Source organism: Lycorma delicatula, chromosome 9 (assembly GCF_047948215.1).
Source record: "Lycorma delicatula isolate Av1 chromosome 9, ASM4794821v1, whole genome shotgun sequence".
NCBI classification, from domain to species: Eukaryota; Metazoa; Arthropoda; class Insecta; order Hemiptera; family Fulgoridae; genus Lycorma; species Lycorma delicatula.
In genome coordinates, this window is record NC_134463.1 from 113,948,737 (window position 1) to 113,973,800 (window position 25,064).

At 32.5% G+C, this 25,064-nt stretch overlaps 1 protein-coding gene across 2 annotated transcripts in view; it reads right to left on the reverse strand.

The window, feature by feature from the left end:
* LOC142329757 (glutaminyl-peptide cyclotransferase-like) overlaps positions 1-25,064 on the reverse strand; it is an 84,982-nt gene that overhangs the window by 42,768 nt on the left and 17,150 nt on the right. For both annotated transcript variants that reach the window (XM_075374514.1, XM_075374512.1), the window contains exon 3: positions 4,100-4,375. In XM_075374514.1, coding sequence (XP_075230629.1) covers positions 4,100-4,375 — 276 coding nt within the window. The remainder of the gene's footprint in view (positions 1-4,099; positions 4,376-25,064) is intronic.

The following is a 25,064-nucleotide window of genomic DNA, read 5'->3' on the forward strand; positions in this document are numbered from 1 at the left end:
AAATTCATGGTGGTTCAAGAAAACTACCAAGAAAACAATCAGTTAATCTTTAAATTTTTCAATGGTAACTTTTTGTTAAAATTTCACCAGTGAAAAAATTAACTACAATTTGGAATATTCCTCCTCTAATATAAAAGAATATTTGGGGAATGTAAGTAAGGACAGGACATGTTAATGGCTGCTTGAAACATGTAGTTGCAATGCGCTAGGCAACGGGGTAACCGTTTCTTGATGCCGGGAAAGTATATCAAGTGTATTTTGGCATTACTTAAAAAATACTTTATTGATAACTAAATAATCTTAATTTGGTAACATTTGGTAAAAATGCAATTCTCTGAAAATTTTTGCAATTTTTCCTGATTTTTTTCTAAAAATTTCTGACTTTTCGTAAATAAATTTGTATTTCCTAACATTTCCAGCCTTTTCCTGTCTGTGGGAACCACGTATATAGATATGTTGTCTTTTAACATTTATGAATGATGAATAATAATTTCAAGGAGTAGTTAGTTTACTTATAATAATAGTAGTAGTAAATAAATAAAGAACAACATCCCACATCTTTCGCAATTCATGTAAATAAAATGCAATAGTAAATAATACTCATAAAATAAAACAAAAGTAAATAAAACAAAAACAAACACTCAATCTTATTATTTAAACATATTGAAATGAATAAAAAAAAACACACTTCATAAGTGATAAATTAACTTTTATGAATGATAAATAATAATTTAAAGGAGTAGCTAGTTTATTTATAATAATAGTAATTTAGCACAAAAATAAATTAAAAATTATAGATCTTTTCTAGGTCAGAATTTCTAAAAGTTTAGCTGGGAATAGAGGAAAACTGAGATTGATATGATACAAAGGTCCTGTCTTAGGACAGATAATCACATTATAGTGATGATAAAGATATTCATTTTAACAAATTATAAACCCAATTAATATCCAAAAATATCTATAGTTAATCTTTACTTAATCATCGAGTACACTTTCAGGTATACTTTAGTGCTAAAGTTTACTTAGTAGTTTAGTAGCAGTTCACGCTACAAATGCTTTATGTTTTAGGTTGTCATTAAGAAAAAATCAATAAACTTATTAGATTGTTTCAGCAAAAATTCTTATTTTTTTATATTAAAAATTATCAACAACTTATTTTCAAACAACATGAAAATAGTGCTTCCAGAATATCTTTTTGAAGGTTATTACTTAGTGTAACTGGAAAGAACAATTTTATTAGTAAAAAATACTTACATTTAATAGAATAATTTTATTATTACAAGTAAGAGCATATCTAAACTACTTTTCTATATAATTTCCACCGCTATTAAGACACTTTCATATCTTGTAATCACTTTTCCATTCCTTCCTCAAAGAACAGCATTGCCAGTGAAAATAACCACTGTTGTACAGTATTTTCATGTTAGCATTGCGATTGTTTTTTTGATCTGCAAGGGATCGCTTGAGATGGTGAAACAAGTGGTAATCACTCAGCGCCAAGACATGACTGTGAAGTAACTGCTTCAATTGTTCCTAGCCAACTGTCAATCAGACTTCAAGTTTCACTGACATCCACATAACGTTATGCGTTTAGCATTTTGGATTGCACAGTGCAATTTTTTGAAAGTATTCACAATAAACCGAAGCATTTATAGTCTTACCTCTCAACAAGAAGTCAAACAACAAAACACCTTTCTTATCACAGAAGACAAAGCACATGATTTTTTATGCTGAAATGATGGTAATGAACTTGGTTTTTTTTTGAGATCTGTCACTATTCCATAGACTATCTGGATTCTGCAAAGATGTGAGAGACCCAAGTCTCATCCTCAGTCACCTTAAAAATTGTCATCTTTATTTTCATACAGGGTAAAAAATGACTGAGCAGAGTCTTAATTGCTTGGTTTTGTGAACCTCCACCAACATTTTTGGTATCCAACAAAAACAGAGTTTGTGAAACCTACTAGTTATGATTTTATGCAGAATTTTGCATAATTTCAGGAAATTCAATACATAACAAAGAAATTGTAAACTATTAATTTTATTTAATCTTTTCATCCACTTGCATAACCACCGTAAACCAACTGCACCGGCCAAGGTAGTCAACTCACCGGCTACATTAAAAACATCAAACTGATGCTACGTGATGAAACCTATTAATTCACCACCATCGTCCGTGATCCCACTGTAACAAAGAGGCGATTTGGCATCCGCATATGGCGATTTGTCAATAGGACGACCCGTTACCAACCTAACAATTCTACCCCATCTTTCCAAGTACTGTTCAGTGGGATCTCTGTACTGAAAGTACGAACTAAATACATCCAGGTCCAAACCTTTCACGGCAAGCTTAAAAACGACGTGATGCGTGTCAGAGGCCTGCCGTATGAAGAAACTATCTATTGATTTCCTGCACAGTACAGCGGATCTACTATCACCAATGAAAAACTTATTCCAGCCGGAAAAACCTGGCAAATCACCCTTAACCACACAAAGGTGCTGCAGAAGAAGAATATCGAGGATCCGTTTCTCAACAACCTCACCTAGCTCAACTTGGACTGCATAGGCTCCTTGGGCATTAAGTTGACTGAACCTAACCATCGAGAGAATTGAAGTACATCTCAACCGCTCTCAAGTAGCATCCACACTTCTTACTATTAACAGAATGCCTATGACTTTTGCACAACCTTTTACAGTTTATACAAGACAGAGCCTTTTTCTTTTGCGGATAGTCATTACGCTTATGGCCCTCCTCGCCACAATGCGCGCAGACCGACGCATACTTACACAACTTGGTCCTGTGACCAAACCTACAACACTTAAAGCGATGCTGCACATCAAGGTATTCCTTGACGTGACAGGATGAGAATTCAACAAAGATTCATCCCTCCGACACGAACTTCTGATGGAGACCAGCCCCTAACTTGAACACAACGAGATACCGTGGGGCATCATGCTTGCCAGTCTTAAAGATGAGCCTACACTGATCCTTAAACGCAGCCTCGTCCAATTCGGTGTTCTGCTCTCGCATGAGAGACAGAACCTCATCATCGGGGAGGCTCCATTCTATGTCATAAACTATGACATGGGGCCTTCTCAAACACTTGGAGTCTACCTTGACCTCAATGCTCCTTTCTCAGTAGAATTATAGATTCATCCTTGTTAGCTCATTTCTTTATTGAAGAACTCAGTTCAATAAAATATTTGCGCTAATTAATCACTAGCCACCCACACATATACAACATATAAAATAAAATGTATAACAAAATCAAAATACTTGTAGCAGGAGAAAATACAGAACACTAACACAGATCAACCAGTGATAACACATAACTGTCAGTATCTTCAAGAAATAAGGTTATAGTGTAGGTTTCAAAACAAGATAAAAGAACATGATATAAGAAAAACTATGCACAATGATGAACATAACAACCCATGAGTATTCAACTTAAAACTGTTTTGGTTCTACTAGGTTGAATAGATATGCATTCCTCCAAAAACAAACTGAAATAAAAGCTTAAAAATTCTAATGAATAATTATCATTTAACTTTGGTCATTTATACCAGGTACTCCACATCTCAAGACCTTTTGAAAATTAAGTCACATATTAAACTTAACAAACAGGTAAGATCATATAAAATTACAACTATTATAACTCAATGACATAGTTAATTAAATGATAGGAGACAGTTAACAAAACACTTAAAGCTAAAAAATGTTTGAGATTTGATTCGCTTATTAATACCATCTGACCCTTATTTTAACATATACCTTCCAGATACACATACACACAAGGCCTATGTGGTTTTCATTTATGTATTTGTAAGTTTTCAGTGGGTTATTTTGCTCAAAGACATATCTACAAATACTTTTTACTATCCAGTAATTGAATAAAAATTGTAACAAAAGGTTGATGTGTTAACCAGTAAAAGCTCTCAATATATATTTATATAAAACACAAACTATATATGTTTTCATTTAAGAAACAGATAAATAATAAAACATAAAAATATATTTATAAATCAAGTGTAATATTTAATTATATGTATATATACTTTTTTTTTGTAACATTTTTTTAATATAAATCTTTTTAATTACCTTTTTACGAAGTAATTCAAGATAGCTATTTAATGCAAAAGCCAAATCAAGTAACATGGCACATGGCACAGCAGAATCAGTTGCAGCATAAAATGTAAAATCTTTCATATATTTTGAATCGTAATGACAAGCAAGAACAAGGTATCTTGATGCTTCATCATTAAGTCGAGTTACTAGCGTAGTAAAATTCACATTTTTACGTAGAACTGGAATGAACTCTTCAAAATGATCTTGTTCTACTGTCCAATTAAGTTCTTTAAAAAAGTTTACTATATACTAAAACAAAAAGAACAATATTTTTAATGTATTTTATAACAATATTTTTCAAATTTATTACAACAGTAATTTATGAATCTATGTTATGACATTACAATGCATTTCATTAAAACCTAAAATTGTATCATAAACAGAGTAAAATTAAACATAATTTTTCTTTATTATTTTTTACAAACAATTATAATCAAAAGATAAAAAGACTTCACTCCAGTATTGAATATTATATGCATATATAATATTTATAAATATTTTTTTATTAATAAATAATCATATAAAAAAAAATATATATATATACATTTTATAATTGTTGTCTGAAGAGATTAATTGGGGAAAATTCCATCTGTAGGTCTCAGTTTGAATCCTGGTCAAATATGACATTTTTATATGCTACAGAATTTCAATTTCATATTCTCATGCATAAGCTTCAAGCTTATATATGAGTTAGATATAAAAAAACCAACATATATGTAAGGACACTTAAGTAACAAGAACTCAAAAATAAAAACAATTATGGAATGAAATTTACATTCAAAAAAAGAATTAAAAAATATTAACATAGAACTTTAAAACCATTCAAATTTGAACTGTAACACAAATGCAAACATTTTTTAACAGATTAATTAAATAATTCATCATAAAAAATAAATAAATAAAACCCGAGTAAATACGTGTCCACTCCATGTTCACTAAAGGATGTTTTCTTAAATACTTTTTATTAGGATGTCATTGTCTGTTTTTTTGTCAACAACTTCTTGTCTAATAATTTCTTACATTAAAATGCTGCATTTTTATTTTTAATTAAATATTACATTACAATGCTCATCACTTAACGGATATTTTACCAAAATGTATCCGAGTAGTAGAATTTCATAATTAGTAAAATAACTTATCTTTATTAAAATGTATTATTGAAGTGCTTCTATAGTGATTTAATCAGCAGCAATAAATCTCTTTAATAAAAAAAATATTAAAAATTTAAAAACATAGAAAGAAGACATCTTTCATGGTCTATGCTAATTAAAAACTGACAACTTAATAATCAGATTCTCTGCTACTATTACAACCATTACTTTTTATAAGTCATATAAATTACCTAAATACGAGGTGCGACAATAAAGTAATGAGACTGATTTTTCTTTGTAAGATGTGGCAACCCTGCAGTTTGCGTAGGCGTATAGACCTTGTCTACAAGCTACTTCTAGTCCAAGCAGCACATTGATGCAACTACTCAGTCGTGAGTTGTGCTGTAATAAGTGAACACGTGTTTGTGTCTCTCATCACAGAAATGAAACCGCAAAATATTGCGCAAAGATATGCCATTTCTTTTTGCGTTAAATTGGGTGAAAACGCGACGACAACTTATGGTAAGCTTCAGAAGGCTTTTGGAGAGGAGGTTATGTCAAGAGCTCAAGTTTTTCGGCGGCATAAAATTTTTAGTGAAGGCAGAACGAATGTTGTAGATGAAGACCGCAGTGGACGACCATCAACCTCACGGACAGATGTCAACTTGACCAGGGTGCGTGAAATCGTACAATCTGATCGAAGATTATCCGTGAAAATGATTGCAGAAGAACTCAACATCAATCGAGAAACGGTTCGTCTAATATTAACTGAAGATCTTGGTATGAGAAAGATTTGTGCAAAAATGGTCCCCAAAAATCTCACACAACAGCGAGAAACACGGAGAAATGTGCCAGCCGATCTGTTAGAGCAAACGGAAATCAATCCAGATTTGTTGAGCCGTGTTATCACTGGTGATGAAGGTTGGTTTTTTTCAATACGATCCAGAGACAAAACGCCAAAGTTCGCAATGGTGCTCAAAGAGATCACCCAGACCAAAAAAAGCTTGCATGTCAAAAGTGAAATGAATGCTTGTGTGCTTCTTCGATACCAAGGGAATTGTTCATAAAGAGTGGGTGCCTCCTGGACAAACAGTTAACCAATATTTCTAGAAAGACTTCGTAAACGAGTTCTTCGTGTCTATGCCAACATTGCTGATAATTGGATTCTGCATCACGATAATGCGCCATCCCATACTGCTCTGTCAGTACAGCAATTTTTAACCTCAAAACAAATTTCAGTACTACCACAGCCACCTTATTCAGTAGATATCGCTCCGTGCGACGTTTTTCTATTTCCAAGAGTCAAAATGGCAGTCAAAGGGACACCATTTTCAAACAACACAGGATGTCCAAAAAGCTGTGACGAGGGTCTTGGAGGATATTACAGAAGATGAGTTCCAGAAATGTTACCATCAATGGCAGAAGCGCTGGAATAAGTGTGTGCAATCAGAGGGGAATTACTTTGAAGGAGACAACACTAAACATGACTAAAACGGTAAGCAACATTTTTTTCACATCAGTCTCATTGCTTTATTGTTGCACCTAGTATATGATGAACTGAATATTAAATTATCATTAAAATTAATAATAATAAACTTTTAATTAACCATAACATAATTATTGTTTTAGAACTTTTTATTGTTATAATTATGCTTGAAGCGTGTAAAACTGTTATCAATTATTAATTTATTTGTTATCAATTACTAAAACTGATGTAATTACATTAAGTGCTAAAACTATACGACCCTGAAAGCAATCTAATACAAGATATATTTCATTCCCCAGAATGACTCCAAGTGAATTGACATCACAATTCACTCCAGTCATTCAAAACACTGCCACAGTTACCGAGGAAAGCGAGCAATAATGTGGTAATAGAATATAAAGCCCGCTAAAATGTAGGTGATGTTCAGCCTTACAGACAACACCTTTCAATTTGTTGATGTTGTTTATCTCATGCACTGTCTGTACAGTGAAATCATTACTCTCAGAGAAAACAATCCGTACTGGTCTCTCTTGTACTTTAGTTACTTTAAATAAATTACAACCAATAAAGACTTGGACAGATAGTATAAAATAAAACCTTTAGTTTTGAAATAGAATAACTAAAATACCTTTTTCATTTATGAAACAATATCTTTCTTACATCATTAAACTCAACATCTAAAATTAAAGTTGTCTTCTACTTTTGAAAATGTATCCTTATATTGAATTTTTGGGCTATATTTATCATACTATAAAAATAAATGTTCTTAAAAGACTTTTTTATAACTTCTCTCAAATAATTATAATTGTTTTTGTAAAAGAGTTATTTGTTTTTTTCACCACATTTTACTTTATACATACAAGCTTTACAGTAGATGTTACTGACAACAGATTTATTTTTATTAATAATTTATTTATACTAATTTATATACTGACTAGCCGGCCTGTCTAGCCAGAAACTGGACCCTTGGGGTACAGATCGGCCCAGGGGAATCCTGAAGCCAACTCAAGGGCTCCTCAGGGCCAACTCAATGGCTGCAGAGCTCACTTTGATCACCATTCCCAATTTACCAGAGGGACCGGTGACCTGGACACCCGCAGAGCTTGCTTCATTGCCATTCCCATCTACCCAGAGGGCCCTACCCCCTGCACCACTGCACTGTACATTATCCTCATGGTTATGAGAATAATACTGATAAACAATAATTATAGTAATCAGAATTTATAGAAACCTGAAAAAGAAACTAAATTACAGAAGATAGAATAGTAACAGTGGTAACTTAAGGATGCACATCTTTATGCACACCTTTAATGACAAAAAATTCATAACTTATATCTTTGCCGTAGTAACAGAAATATAATAATGAGGTAAAAGGATTTATCTATTTTTTCCTTAATGAATATCTTTAATTCACAACTTCACCCTCCTTTGGGGGCGAAGAAATAATGAATATTTTTAATATCTTAATCTTCAAGGGAGCTAGGGCCTCAGACAATGGCTTAAAACTTCCCTGGGATAACATGAATTTATCCTGTAAATTTGAAAGTAATCAGATGGTCGGTTCTTGCATGATATGGTAACAAACAAATAGAAAAATTTTATATACATGCAATTCCGAATAAACATGATCTGTTAGATCGAGAGAGTACCTGATGCATGCAAAAATTAAATTAGCCTTCAATCTACTAACAAATATCCTGATAGAATTTTGAAAATTGTACAATTGTTGCAGAGATAAGCACCCCATTGCACCTCCCAAAACTACGCACCAGGGGCACCCTGTTTCTTACCAGCTGATAGTCATGATTGGTATTTGGTCTAGCCTCCTACAAGGTGCTCCGCATTCTTCATCACTCCTCCAGCCTCACATGCAGTTCCCAAGGGAAGCCCATTATTGTTTAATAGAAATTTTTTTAATTTATTTTATTTAATTCTATTATTTCTGTAATATTATTCATTCGATTGACTTGAGTCATTCAGTTGAAACCCAGCTCACACAGTTATAGACTCACAGTTTTCAGTTCATCTCCACTACTACACATATTTTTTTTTTGATATTTGAGATGAAATATTTATAAAAACCTTCTCAGTTATGCCAAGACACATGGGAAAAAATTTGGTTGTGATTGATCAAGTAGTTTTTTTTGTTTATTCTAAACATACAAAACCCTCTTCCTCTTTATATAATAATATAGATAACCATTTTAATTATTATATTTTGTTTTAAAATACTGTTATTTAATTTCTACTGTGCTTTGGAATTGAATCTAGCAATCAATTTTTCACACACTTCACAATCAATCAGCTTAAAATTTTTCATATAAGTTCATTTTTGGTGATATGACAATCAATACAACCGCTTACAAAAATTAATTGTAATTGACAAAATTATAACACAATAAATTTTAATGAGTAAAAAAAATGCATGTTTATATTAACTGGAAATGTGATTTCATAGCATTAAAAATTTGATCTATGTTTATGCTCTAATATGTGAATCAAATAGATATACATATATATATTTTGTTTGAACTAAAAATATGGAAAATAAAAATATACAACTTCTTTTTTAAAGAATGCTTTTATTTAAAATGTATTAAATTTTTTTTTTAAGCTATGAAAATAATGTTAATTTTATATATTTAAAAACATAAGTGTGGGTTGTTCATCTGTTCATCATTATAAATAATGAGAAGTACTTGAAAATTTGTTGAATCAGCAACCATTTTGCCAAAGCAATCAGCATAATGGTAGTCTACCTGTCTTTCATCTAAAACATTCTCGATTTGGATCTTCGTCAGACTAGGCATTTTCTAATATATTAAAAATTTACATCTGAAAAAGAATTGACAGGTAGCTGTAATTGGGCGTAAGTCAATAAATACCACTGCGAATAAATTAATAAATAAATGGCTAGCAGTTAACAAAAAATACATTTAAAACGCTAAAGTATTTTATCTCAGTCTATCTTAAATAAAACATTCTTAAAAAAATTATTTTTTCAATAGTTTGATTTACTTGCTTAAAATAATAAAAATTATTTATTGTAATACATCTCATTACATCACAGTTGATTTGTCTTTTAGTTAATTTATTTTTATAATTAATGTTCTTTTGAATAATAATATAAACAGCAATTATTTTAGTAATATGAATGAACTTTCTCCTGCTGAGTCGAATCAGTATGTATTATGTATTATTTCACTGTAGAAAGGAGTGAAAGGAGTCTTTTCTTGGTTATAATTCATATAAAGCATTTGAGGTATAACAGGAATAGTAAGGGTTGTTTTCTCTGAGAGTAATGGTCTTCAGTATGTACACAGCTAGACTTTTGGAGAATAGAGTGAAGGTGATATAGGGCTGAATATCACCTGCACTTCAATTGGGCTTGATATTTTTATATATGCAATCATATATTTCACTTGGTGAGGAAGGCAACAGGAAATCAGTTTACTCCTCTCCTAGTTTACATGTACAACATGGGATGTTTGTTATTTCTGAGAATGGAATGTTATTTTCAGGAGTGACTTGTAATTCATACCAGGATATCTAAAACCATTATAATTATAGCACTTAAAAAAAGTATGCACTGATTTGTTTATTACTGTGTTTGGACCTTCTAAACATATTTCTTTAATTTTTATTCAATATTAATTTTTCCTTAATTATCTATTCTATTATTATTTTCCATTTTCAATGTGTAAACCATATACAAGGTTTATGAAGAATTAATAATTACTGGGACCCAAATCCAGTGCATGAGGAAGCACTTCAAAGTGCAGGTCATGAGGTTTGCAGTAACTCGAGACGTATGTGCAGGCACAATATCATGGTGAAAGAGCACTTCAATCGGTTGAGCACTTCAACATCATCCTTCAATCGGTCCAGTAGTGAAACATAAAACTCCCTGGTCATGGTCCTGAATTTTTCCAGGTAGTCTGTGAACATTATTACATCACGAGAATCCGAAAAAACTGTAACCATGACTTTTCCTTCAGATGGAACCATTTTCACTTTCTTTGGAGCTCCTTTCACTTTCACTTTCATCTGCTCCCATCCACTGTTTGGTTTCTGATGTGTAACGGTGAACTCGTATTTTATCTACTGTTATAAAAAGTTGAAAAAACTCAGCTGAATCGCATTTAAATAAATCTAACAGGCTAGAGAGTATTCAGTTAAATGCATTTATGATCAACTACTATTGACAAACATGGCACTCAGCAAGAGGAAAACTTTTCCATTTCCAAAACATCATGTAAATTGTAATGGACATGGTCTATCAAGATGTTTGTGATGTCAGCAAGCTTGCGTACCTTCAGTCGGCGATCATTTAATATGACAATGTGGATTTTTGTGATGATTTCTTTGCTTTTTGCAGTTTTTGGGCGTACTGAGCTTTCATCATCGTGAATGGATGTCGACCACTTTTAAATTATATCTTACTTTTTTGCCATCGGAAATTAATGGAAGAATCTTTTAAATGGAATCTTAACTCTTTTTGTATGTTCGTCAAGGTTAATTCTTTTAAAACAGGGTACTTTGTAGCAGCTCAAACATCAATTTTAATTCTCTTTCAGATAATTTGTATAACTTGTTTGCTTTACTTGTTCCCCGCAATAAGCAAAAACAAGCAGCATCTGAAAGCAAATAAGCTTTGCAGCAAGCCATATAAAGGATCATACTTGACAAATATCACAATCATTTGATCATATTTATACTATCTTTGTGTCAGGCCGAGAACTTTCCAATCGATTTTTCCTACTTATGAATTGTTATTTATAAATCATAAAAAAGAACCAATTAAGATGATAGATTTGAATTAATAAACAAATAAAACATGAAATAAGAATGTACGATGTTTGAGATGAAGTGATTTATACAGAATAGAGAAAGGTAAGAAGAAATACACAAATTTACTAAAATAAATAATGCCAACAAATATTTAAATAAAATCAAAGATTGGAAAAGGATTATTTGAAAAAAGATAATAACAACTAGCAGAGTAGGTTAAAAAATAAACCGCTAAACAATTAATGAAAGAAAAATACATGTATTAACTGTATAAGATTAACACAGTACTCCACCTACAAAAAGTAAAGTAACATAGATGTGATTAACCGTTTCCTAGTATGTTAACTATGCAAAATTATTTAGTAAATCATCAAGGTTTTAAATATTATAATGTATTAGATGAGTGTAACAGTTGACCATGACATAAGTGAAAGTAAAATGTCACTACTAGTTATAAAAAATTTACTGTTATACAGCCTACATACAGAGAAATAATACAGGAAATTTAAACAATGAAGTAATTTGAAAAAAAATAAAAACAGGTTCTAAAAAAAAAATAGTATAATTTCATTTCAAGGATAAACTACCATTTAGCTATAGAAAGAATGATCATTGAATAGAGGCACAATTTGGGACTTTCACTGCAGGAGTTTTTTTAATGTTTATTCAAATCACTTTAAAAAGATTTAGTATAATAAAAGTGGTAGACAAAATCTGGAATAATATTGTTTCTTTATACTGAATTTAAATCTTCACTAACTTAACGATTTTCAACAGAAATCGAACTTGAACAAAAATCTTGTAATTCAATTTGCAATAAAGATGATTACAATTTCAGTGAAATTTTAAACTAAAAATTGAAAAGAAATTAAAGATTTAAAAATTAATATATACACTATATGGATATCTATAAAGAAATTTCTTTATCTTGTTTTTTTTCAAAGAGAATCTGTTTAAATATGTACGAGTTTTTAATAAAATATCTTAATCTTGTTAAATGAAAAAACACAAAGACAAGATAAAAACAAAATATTTATGGATGCTATACGTTTATAAGAATTTTATTCTTGTTTTTGTGTTTGGAACTTCCTCCCAAGCTTTTCTGTGTACTTCACCTGCGGCGCGACCAAGCGTGCGTATAATGAAAAAAAAAAAACAAAAAAAAACAACTGCAAAGTATCTATTTCTACCTGTGTTAAAGAAAAACCCCACAAAAAAAATGTTGATGATGAAAAGAACATTTTCATTTTAACAATTTCAACAAAAAATGATAAGTTAGGTTACAAAGTCAAAACGACTCAAAAGCTTCCCGTTTGGATTACCCAAACACTTAGAAAAATACAGTACAAGAGGAAAACAATAGATTTTTTGGTACTTACGTATTAATGCCACCGCAGCTATAGCTTTATTTAAAAACAAAGTAGTCAATCGGATTTCGGTGGAAAATGAACAGTCTCTTTATTAATTTTAATAAATGGTTATTTATTTTATAAATATAATTTACCCAAACTTAACTACGCTCGGTTCGCACGCTAACCTTGACTAATTAATTAAATTAAATATTTAAATTATTTATTTAATAAAGTAATTGCAATTATTTATTATTTAAATAATCAAAACACTCCTGTTAATTAGTCAAGGTTAGCGAGCGTAGGTTAAGTTTGGTTAAATTATATTTATAAAATAAATAAATATAAATAACCATTTATTAAAATTAATAAAGAGACTGTTTTGAATCTATGTTAAACTCTATATCGGCCCACTTTCCACCGCCGAAATCCGATTGACTACTTTGTTTTTAAATAAAGCTGTAGCTGCGGTGGCGTTAATAAGTAAGTACCGATTTTTTAAATAAAATTTTAATAATTAGTTAAAAATTCGAATTTATTTTAATTGTCACGGCTTATTTCAGGAATAATGTGATTTTTAAGAAGTTTGGTTAGAAATTTTTTCTTATTTTACAAATCGCCTAAATTTTAATGTTAATGTCATACTTTACTCTCGTTCCTCGTAGAGGAATACCGAATGGGAAAATTTCATTTTTTTAACTTTTGAAGCTGTATTACAAGTTACTGAAACAAAACACCTAAGTTATTTATTTTAAATACGCGCAGGTATTACAAAAACAGAATTACTTGAATAATAATTAGTCCCCTTTCGAAAAACGTTTCAACTGAAAATTTGAGCGCCCAAATTCTGTGAGTAATTTTACTTTAGAACTTTAATTACACAGGGAAAACCTTCTCAATAGGATTATTAAATCTAAATAAAATGGTTTTTGTACAATCAAAATCGGCCAACATTGAAGGAAAAAAACGGCATCAACTGGTCGAAAGCCAAGAATACCGTGCGGCCGTATCTAAAAAAAAGTCCAATTCTGCCTGTAAATACAAAAATATAAATGATTATTTAAATAACCTTTTTCATTAACACACTTTGAATCCCTCAAACAAAGGACGACATTTAACAGTGTTTCACATTGACAGTGAGGACTACTGTTTTTTAAAACGGTTTGCTAGTTTTTTTTTAATTTAAAAAACAAATGATTATCATTAGGAAATTACGGGTAACGTATTTACAGCCTGCTCGATAAGAAAATCTTAAAACTATTGCCGAAATATAGTGGGATAATGACGGATTTGCTAATGGTAATTCCCGAATACGTGATACGCAAAGAAGACAATCTCATTGCTGAATGACAAAAATATTTGGCACGGTACTCAAAACATAAAACTAGAACGGATTAAATAACACGAACAAAAATAAAAGAAAACTACCGTCGATTAAATAAAATTATAACAGGGTCACAGCGAACTAAGATTACCGCCGAATTAAATGTTAATCTCTTTTCAGTTTGCCCTCCAGAACCACCGTAAGGTATTACTTCAGAGGATGATGTGTATGAATGTAAATGAAATGTAGTCTTGTAAAATCTCAGTTCGACCGTTACTGAGATGTGTGGTTAATTGAAACCCAACCACCAAAGAACACCGGTATCCACGATCTAGTATTCAAATCCGTGTAAAAATAACTAGCTTTACTAGGACTTGAACGCTGTAACTCTCGACTTCCAAATCAGCTGATTTGGGAAGACGTGTTCACCACTAGACTAACCCGATGTGTCTGAGAGTCACGACCTGCTCATCGTAATGTCTGCCGATAAAAAGGTACAACTACAATTCACATCTGAAGATTTAAATACGTTTTGGTTTACATATAGAAGCGAATATGGAAATTTAGTCGCAGAAATATTGAAAATAATAATCCCTTTCGCTACGTTTTACCTCTGTGAAAAGGAGTTTTCGTATTTGGTTGCGCTAAAAACTAAATATAGAAATCGTCTTTTATCACCGGAAAACAATTTGCTTTTGTATGTTTCTAACGTAGATCCACTTATGGAGAAACATTTAAATGCAAAACAAACACAACCACCTCATTTAATTTATTTTCTTTACATTTGCACTTATAAAAGTAAGTAAGATGTTTATAATAAATGATCTTTCTTTCTTATAAAACGATCATTATTGTTTACGTGTAACGCTGTAGGCTAACCTCGCGACCCCCAGGTTGAGAAACGCTGAGAGTGGTAGTGTCTCGGCCTTTCATCGGAGGTTCCTGGTTCGAATCCCGGTCAGATATGACATTTTCACACGCTACATATCATTCATCTCATCCTCTGAAGTTATAGGTAACGGTGGTCCTGGAGATAAAAAAAGAAGTTGAGAAATGCTGATCTACACTACCGGTCTCTAAAACCGGTGACTACGGATGAAATTCTTGACTAACGGTACATGTGATCGAGAAAAAACTACAGCAAATTTTCTTCGTACTTTTAAAAACGACTAAGATTTAAAACAACTCAAAAGTATATTCACATTGAGAATATATAAAACATAGATAGTCTTTTTAGAGCACAAAAAAAAGAGATTATTCGATTGTTGTGAATACACAACTGCTACGCGGTCAAGCATTACACTCCACACATTATCGCTAACCTAAAAACAAATTTTCCACTTCAGTGGAATAATGAGTTCAGGGTCGCATAACTTTTCGTTGATCTGTTTTTAAATTAACGCTTCCACAAACTAAATAAATGTATAATTAAATGAAGGTGATTAAATTAATAATAATAATATATATATATATATATATATATATATATATATATATATATATATATATATATATATATATATAAAATATAAAAGCGTATTAAGTGTTTAAAAATCGTTAGTTCAAATCGCATTTACAGTCTTTCGCTATTAAAAATATGTGGTATAAAAGATGTCATCTTTTTAGCAAGAAATAAAATGCCAGTAATACAGAGCACAAAAGAATATTAATGCAATATATGTATTAAAATATTTAAATAAACAAATGATAAGAGAGAAGTTATACATCTTGATAATGGTGAATGAAATTTCTATTTTACAACGTAAATGAAAACTAACGCTTTTATTGTCAATCGGCATTACTACTCAATATCTAAAACAATAATAATACAAGAATAACAGGTAACAGATTTTTTTAAGACGCTGATTTCTAAACACATTATGACACAGGAAAATAATGTGGATTACAAGATGCATAAATAAATAAATTTTAAAAAAACTGTCATTAGAAGTAAAATAGAGTACCTAAAAACTAGTTTTATTCATCGTGATTTAGTAATTAACAAATAAAGAGAATTTTAAGAAAATTTATAGTTCTGTTTGTTTTACGTATGAATATTCAAGAAGTTTCCAGATATCCCATGAACTTTCTGGATTGGCAGCCGCGTCCTTGTTCGCGACCTTGTTGTAGTCTTGTACACATTCAGACCGACCATACCTGAAACGTGGTTAATAGAAACCCAACCACCAAAGAACACCTTTACCAGGATTTCTATTTAATCTGTATTGTGAAAAGCAAATCTGTTATGATGGATTTTCATTAAGTAACGGCTTAATCCGTCGATTATTAACGTTAATTCGAGTTTACAAACTTTATATATTGAAAAAATATTGATAATTTTTTTCAGGACAATATTATATTACTCAAAACCTGAGCTGAAGTAAGAAACATGGCAATTCCCATCAGCGATTAGATAGATAAAGGAAAACTAGGATAAAATCTCGCTTCATGAAAAACAAACAAACAAACAACACACACACACACACACACAGAGAGAGAGAGAGAGAGAGATAATGTCCCACGAATTAACGGAAAAACTTTCAAGACATGTTCTACTGGTTAAAATAATGAGAAAAAATCATATAAACACAGGTCTGAAAATGCTTTATGTTCAAGTCACGACTAGCGAAAGATTTTGCCCGGATTTCAGGTATTCTTACAAAAAGAAACGCTACGGTAATTTTTCGGACCACAATTAAGGAGTAAAGTTGGTGGTTTCTTATGCAATTTGAGCTGGAAAATAGGAAAAAACAGGTCGCAGAAATGTAACTCGAGTAGTTTTTAAAATATCCGACATAAAACGTAAAAATTCGGCGACGATAAAAAACATACTTTTTAATTTGTATTACAATAGCTTTGTTATATGACTAATAAATGCGGAAGATTTAGTAACAAAAATTGTAGAGAATTTAATTCTTAGAAAATTAATGTAAATAAAGGTAATAAAAACTTTTAAAAATAACTGTTTTATTGAAGCAAAACAAATAAAAAATAGACAGAACATCGTATTATTCTTTCTGTACCTAATAAACAATTTTTTTGTTTTTCTTAATGTAGCAAAACAAAAAAATAAAGTACAAGAAATGATAGATGGTGACAGAATAACAAACCTCGGTTACAATAACTGTTCGAAATTCCCTCCTTCATAGTGTATACAGCACTCTAGCCGACGTAAAATTTTTCCGGTGGCTTTCAGTATCATCTGAGGATCGTTTCGTATAAATTCAATAGCATTTCGTATTTTAATGAGTAACTCTTCTTTAGCATTAACTTTCTGTCGGTATATTCTATATTATACTTTTCTGTCGGTAACGGATGGTTACCGTACTATTTCACGGGAGGCAGTCTTGATGATTGCAGGCGTAAAACCGATAGATTTAATTGCGTCTGAGAAGCAGCAGCAGTATGTTGCTAAGAAGTCCGGTGAGTTGACTTCGGATAACGTTCGAGATATTGAACAACATGGCAATGCCTTGTGGCAGACCTGATGGGATGAGACAGATGGTGGGCATTATACGCATGATCTCTTTCCAAATGTTGTTGGTTTGCGGAACGCCTCACGGATGCACCCTAACAAATATGTGACGCAATTTCTTTCCGGCCATGGTGCTTTTAGGAACAGACTGCAGAAATTCGGCCTGGTAGATTCTGGAGTGTCCTCAGTGTGGACAATTGGACGACACCTACTATGTTCTTTATGAGCGCTGGAAATAAGAGTTAATTCGTACGGAGACCATCTGTCGGCTTGATCTTATCGGGTCGGCGTTGGATCTCCGTGTAAACTGAAGGAGCCAGGCCGAATGGGCAATAGTGGAGAGTTTTATAGTGTACTTAAAAAAGGAAAGGATTGCTCAGGGGATCTAGAGCTCTGCTTGGATTTCTCTTTTATTCTGTATTTGTTGATGTTTTGCTATATAAATTATATTTTTGTTGTTGTTTTTGTCTTTTATTTAGTTTCAATGTTACTGTGTTGTTATAGTTTCGTATAATATTTTTATGTTTCGTGTTGTTTGTTGAACTCACTTTTACCTTATACGGGTAGGTAGTTCAGTTCCTTTGTTAATTAGGTATTTTCAGTCTTGCTTAAGACTATGTGAGCTGTGTGACATTGTGTTAAGTTCATTAAATAGTAGTACACCGATGGAATGTCACTCGTGGCATTCGCATCGGTGGCTTCCTGGCCGAGGCGGACTGAATATATCAAAAGCCGAGGTTTCGAAGATGACCACTGGTAAAGCCCATAAGGACTCGGAACGGAGAGGGTGGCGGAGGGTGTCTTCCCCTACGGAGTTAGGATGTCGGTATATTATCGTTGTCATATAGTTCCGAATGAAGTAATGTAGTGGCGTTATGTCAGGTGATCATAGTGCCCAATCAATTGGTCGACCGCGTCCAATTCAGTTTAAGAAATTAGCATTCTAGAGATTTTTAGCTACAAAAGAAAAATGTGGCGTTGCACCATCGTGCTCAAAAACATTTGCAACTTAGTTTGTAAAGGTACATCCTCCAAAACAGCCGGCCAATTATTTTTCAAGAAATGAACTAATGCATCTCCTGTAACGTTTACATTGAAAACAAATGGTCCCAGAATTTTATCATAAATAAAGCCACACCAAACATAAATGTGAAATCTATTTTGAAAACTAGTTTCCACAGTATCATGTCTATTGTCTTCGCTCCATAAATGACTATTTTTAGAATTGAAGACTCAGTTTCTCATAAAAGTGGCTTCATCAGTAAATAAAACTGAATTTGCCTTATCAGCGTTGACTAAAAGGCAATGACACAAGTTTAACCACCGAGGGTAATCTGTTGGCAGCAAATTTTGAACCTTCTTCAGTCGGAAAGGAGAAAAATTCTCTTTCCGTAGGATGCGTCATACTATGTTTTTTGACAAACCAGTGCGACATGAAATTTACCTTGCAATAGTGCCTGGGCTACGCTGAATTTGCTGAATCACACAATGTTGATCAATAATACGATGATATATACTTGGCGTTCAATAGAAAACGAACACGTTGAAAATGACCTTTCTGTTCGTAAATGTTGATACACCGAAGGATGTTTATTAGTTACAGAAAGAATAATACGATTTTCTGTTTACTTTTCGTCTATTCTGCTTCAATAAAAACCCGATTTTTAAAAGCTTTTATTCACTTTTTTTGGCTGTATTCATATTAATTTTCTCAGAATTAAATTCTCTTCAAGTTTTGTTAATAAATCTTCCGCATTTATTATTCATTTTACAAAGTTATTGTTCTACAAACCTGAAAAAAACTTGTTTTCGAGACCGAATTTTGTGTTTTAGTTGGATATCTTAAAAACTACTGGCGTTATAGTTCTGAGACCTGTTTTACTCTATTTCCCAGTTCAAAGTACATAAGAAACCACCAACTTTATTCCTTAATTTGGGTCCAAAAAATTACAGTAGAGCTTTTTATTAGAAAAGCTGAAATCCGGGTTAAATCCTTTGTTAGCCGTAACTCGAAAAAAGCATTTCCAGATATATGTTTAATGAATTTGTTTTATTATTTTCATCAATAGAACACGCCCTGAAAGTTTCTCCTTTTTTCGCGGGACACATGTACGAATATAAGCTACGTTATAGAAAAATCCTAACGCACTGCATTCCATAAGCCGTGTGTGCTGCCTATTCCTAGTTTCCAGCAAAAGCGACTGTGAGAAAGAATGTAATGCAATTACAACCCATGTTTCTTTATTCTAATTGTAAGAACAATTATTCAGTCTCAGTCCTGGACTAGCTTGATGAACATCGTCTTATTAGAGTATCAATCGTGAACATACAGTTAAAATGTACTAATAAGAGTCGTTCGATATTATATCGTCCTATTTTATAACAAATTAGCATGTACGCATAACGATGTTTTACGATTTCATGTATACTAATTGTAATAAATAAGGATCGTTTTTTAAAAACGTAACTCGTTGAGTATCCCATTTTTAACTGGCGCAGACGGTAGGACACCTTGACGACGATTAGCGCATATAATCGGACTATGATTTTCAAACCATTAACAAGGTGTACTAAATAAAAGTCACCTCGAGAAGTCAATAAATGTAATTTCTTCAATCATCGTATCGTTAACGAGGTGCAACGGACAACGAGAATAAGAGAATGATATTCGACGAGTCCCCAACGAAGGCAGCAATCGACAGTAATTAGGGGAGCTACCAGATCGATTCAATCTTCGAACTACAGCGATATAGAAGAGAGGACATGTCTACAAACTGTTCCAGACGGCAGAATTAGAGAATACAATCCTGATCGACAACTCGCTTATGAAGGCACGACTAATTGACGACGGCAATAGACTATGAAAGTAACTAACTCTACATCGGCAACAATCAAAGAAGGCAACCCAACCCGATCATCGAAGGCAACCCGATCAGCATGTATATAATAATAAAAGTAATACTGTAAGAAAACATTTAATTAGAATATAAGAAATATTTCAATAATTTTACGTGTAAGATATATAATTGTGCGAATAATATAATTTATAATATTCAATATGGTAGTACCGGTATTTAAAAAGCATTTTTTTTAGATATGTTACCTGAATTTACAGGTGATCTATTAATATCAAATCATTTTATTACTGTATGTGATAAATTAGTAGCAAAATTTTGTCACCAACAATCCGGACGACTTTCAAAATGAATATTTGTTTTCCACAATTATTTCTAAAATAAAATCACCTGCATTAGAATCAGTAATAGGATGAAATAGTTATAAATGGAGCGAAGTTAAACAAGTATTATTAAATAGTTATCTAGACAAAAGAGATTGTTTTACGTTAAATTTATAATTATCTGAATTAAAATAGGAGAATAGTTTATGACCGAATACAAAAGTTATTACACATGCAAACAACATATTTTACAAATAAAGAGACAGTAATTGCAATGTTTTAATTGAATATGTAAGAAAGTTAGCGCTAAACATATTTTTACGAGGCTTAATTGAACCGACAGGATCGCTAACGCAAACAAAAAACCCTAATTCTTTAGAAGGAGCATTAAGTATGTTAACCGATGATTTCTAATTTAAAATGAATAAGAATAATTTTTGCATTTTCACATAACAATAATGGAGGCGCCTTCCTTGGTAAAATATTCCGGAGGTAAAATAGTCCCCCGTTCGGATCTCCGGGTGGGGACTACTAAGGAAGGGGTCACCAGAAAATTAAAAAATAACATTCTACGAGTCGGAGCGTGGAATGTTAGAAGCTTAAAAAAGGTTGGTAGGCTAGAAAATTTAAAAAGGGAAATGGATAGGGTGAATGTGGATATAGTAGGAATTAGTGAGGTTCGGTGGGAAGAGGAAGGCGACTTTTGGTCAGGTGATTTTAGAGTAATTAACTCAGCGTCAAATAATGGGCAGGCAGGAGTAGGTTTCGTGATGAACAAGAAGATAGGGAGGAGAGTGGAGTATTTCAAAACGCATAGCGATAGAATCATTGTAATAAGGATAAAATCAAAACCTAAACCGACAACGATTGTTAACGTTTATATGCCTACAAGCGCCCATGATGATGATGAGGTAGAGTGTGTATACGAAGAGATTGATGAAGCAATTAAACACGTAAAAGGAGATGAAAATTTAATAATAGTTGGAGATTGGAATGCAAGCATTGGAAAAGGCAAGGAAGGAAATATAGTGGGTGAATACGGGCTGGGCAAAAGGAATGAAAGAGGGGACCGACTTATAGAGTTTTGCACGAAGTATAATTTAGTAATTGCCAACACCCAATTTAAAAATCATAATAGAAGAATATACACTTGGAAAAAGCCAGGCGATACTGCAAGGTATCAGATAGATTATATCATGGTTAAGCAAAGATTTAGAAATCAACTCGTTGACTGCAAAACTTACCCTGGAGCAGACATTGATAGCGACCATAATTTGGTGATAATGAAATGTAGATTGGGGTTTAAAAACCTGAAGAAAAGGTGTCAGATGAATCGGTGGAATTTAGAGAAGCTTGAGGAAGAGGAGGTAAAGAAGATTTTTGAGGAGGACATCGCAAGAGGTCTGAGTAAAAAAGATAAGGTAGAAAATGTAGAAGAAGAATGGGAGAATGTTAAAAAGGAAATTCTTAAATCAGCAGAAGCAAACTTAGGCGGAATAAAGAGAACTGGTAGAAAACCTTGGGTTTCAGACGATATATTGCAGCTGATGGATGAACGTAGAAAATATAAGAATGCTAGTGATGAAGAAAGTAAAAGAAACTATCGGCAATTAAGAAATGCTATAAACAGGAAGTGCAAACTGGTGAAAGAAGAGTGGATTAAAGAAAAGTGTTCAGAAGTGGAAAGAGAAATGAACATTGGTAAAATAGACGGAGCATACAGGAAAGTTAAGGAAAATTTTGGGGTACATAAATTAAAATCTAATAATGTGTTAAACAAAGATGGTACACCAATATATAATACGAAAGGTAAAGTCGATAGATGGGTGGAATATATTGAAGAGTTATACGGAGGAAATGAATTAGAAAATGGTGTTATAGAGGAAGAAGAGGAAGTTGAGGAGGATGAAATGGGAGAAACAATACTGAGATCTGAATTTAAGAGAGCATTAAAAGATTTAAATGGCAGAAAGGCTCCTGGAATAGACGGAATACCTGTAGAATTACTGCGCAGTGCAGGTGAGGAAGCGATTGATAGATTATACAAACTGGTGTGTAATATTTATGAAAATGGGGAATTTCCATCAGACTTCAAAAAAAGTGTTATAGTTATGATACCAAAGAAAGCAGGGGCAGATAAATGTGAAGAATACAGAACAATTAGTTTAACTAGTCATGCATCAAAAATCTTAACTAGAATTTTATACAGAAGAATTGAGAGGAGAGTGGAAGAAGTGTTAGGAGAAGACCAATTTGGTTTCAGGAAAAGTATAGGGACAAGGGAAGCAATTTTAGGCCTCAGATTAATAGTAGAAGGAAGATTAAAGAAAAACAAACCAACATACTTGGCGTTTATAGACCTAGAAAAGGCTTTCGATAACGTAGACTGGAATAAAATGTTCAGCATTTTAAAAAAATTAGGGTTCAAATACAGAGATAGAAGAACAATTGCTAACATGTACAGGAACCAAACAGCAACAATAACAATTGAAGAACATAAGAAAGAAGCCCTAATAAGAAAGGGAGTCCGACAAGGATGTTCCCTATCGCCGTTACTTTTTAATCTTTACATGGAACTAGCAGTTAATGATGTTAAAGAACAATTTAGATTCGGAGTAACAGTACAAGGTGAAAAGATAAAGATGCTACGATTTGCTGATGATATAGTAATTCTAGCCGAGAGTAAAAAGGATTTAGAAGAAACAATGAACGGCATAGATGAAGTCCTACGCAAAAACTATCACATGAAAATAAACAAGAACAAAACAAAAGTAATGAAATGTAGTAGAAATAACAAAGATGGACCACTGAATGTGAAAATAGGAGGAGAAAAGATTATGGAGGTAGAAGAATTTTGTTATTTGGGAAGTAAAATTACTAAAGATGGACGAAGCAGGAGCGATATAAAATGCCGAATAGCACAAGCTAAACGAGCCTTCAATAAGAAATATAATTTGTTTACATCAAAAATGAATTTAAATGTCAGGAAAAGATTTTTGAAAGTGTATGTTTGGAGTGTCGCTTTATATGGAAGTGAAACTTGGACAATCGGAGTATCTGAGAAGAAAAGATTAGAAGCTTTTGAAATGTGGTGCTATAGGAGAATGTTAAAAATCAGATGGGTGGATAAAGTGACAAATGAAGATGTATTGCGGCAAATAGATGAAGAAAGTAGCATTTGGAAAAATATAGTTAAAAGAAGAAACAGACTTATAGGCCACATACTAAGGCATCCTGGAATAGTCGCTTTAATATTGGAAGGACAGGTAGAAGGGAAAAATTGTGTAGGCAGGCCACGTTTGGAGTATGTAAAACAAATTGTTGGGGATGTAGGATGTAGAGGGTATACTGAAATGAAACGACTAGCACTAGATAGGGAATCTTGGAGAGCTGCATCAAACCAGTCAAATGACTGAAGACAAAAAAAAAAAAAAAAAAAAAGAATAATTTTAATAACAATAATAGTAATCTCCATCGACAAAACCACTACTGCAGCAGATGTTTGGAGGAAAGTGAAGGCGATTTGTGGGCGTAATAATTTTGCTCCCATAACTAGCCTTCAAGATGAAGATGAAATAAAAGACACTCCATATGAAATTGCAGAGCTATTATCCAATCATTTCGGCCAGCAGAACGGCCAACTACGAAGAAGATTTTCGTACCAAAAAAGAACAACTTGAAGGTCTACTAAACTTCAGAACTGAGTATAATTACTCATATAATGTACCATTTAAAATAGAAGAATTCGCGAAAGCGTTGGTAAAATCAGGCAACACAGCTGCTGGTCCGGATGAAATCCATTATAATATGATCAGGCAGCTGAATACCACTGCAAAACGTAGATTATTAGAACTTTATAATAAAATATGGCGGGATGGAATGTACCCGCAGCAGTGGAAAAAAGCTCATGTTGTTCCAGTACCAAAGAAAAATAAAAATTTAACAGATCCCAATAGCTATCGTTCTATTTCCTTGACGTGCGCTATGAGAAAAATATTTGAAAAAATGATTAATAATCGACTCGTCTGGGTTTTGGAAAAAGAAAACCTGATATCACCGTATCAAGCAGGTTTTCGGCAATACCATTCTATCACTGATCAAATGATCAGCTTAGAGGACGTTATATATAACAGCTTCATTACAAGGAAACATTGTGTCGGAGTCTTCTTTGATCTTCAGAAGGCTTTCGATGTGACCTGGCGTCATGGTATAATGCTCCAGATACATGAATGGGGCATTCGTGG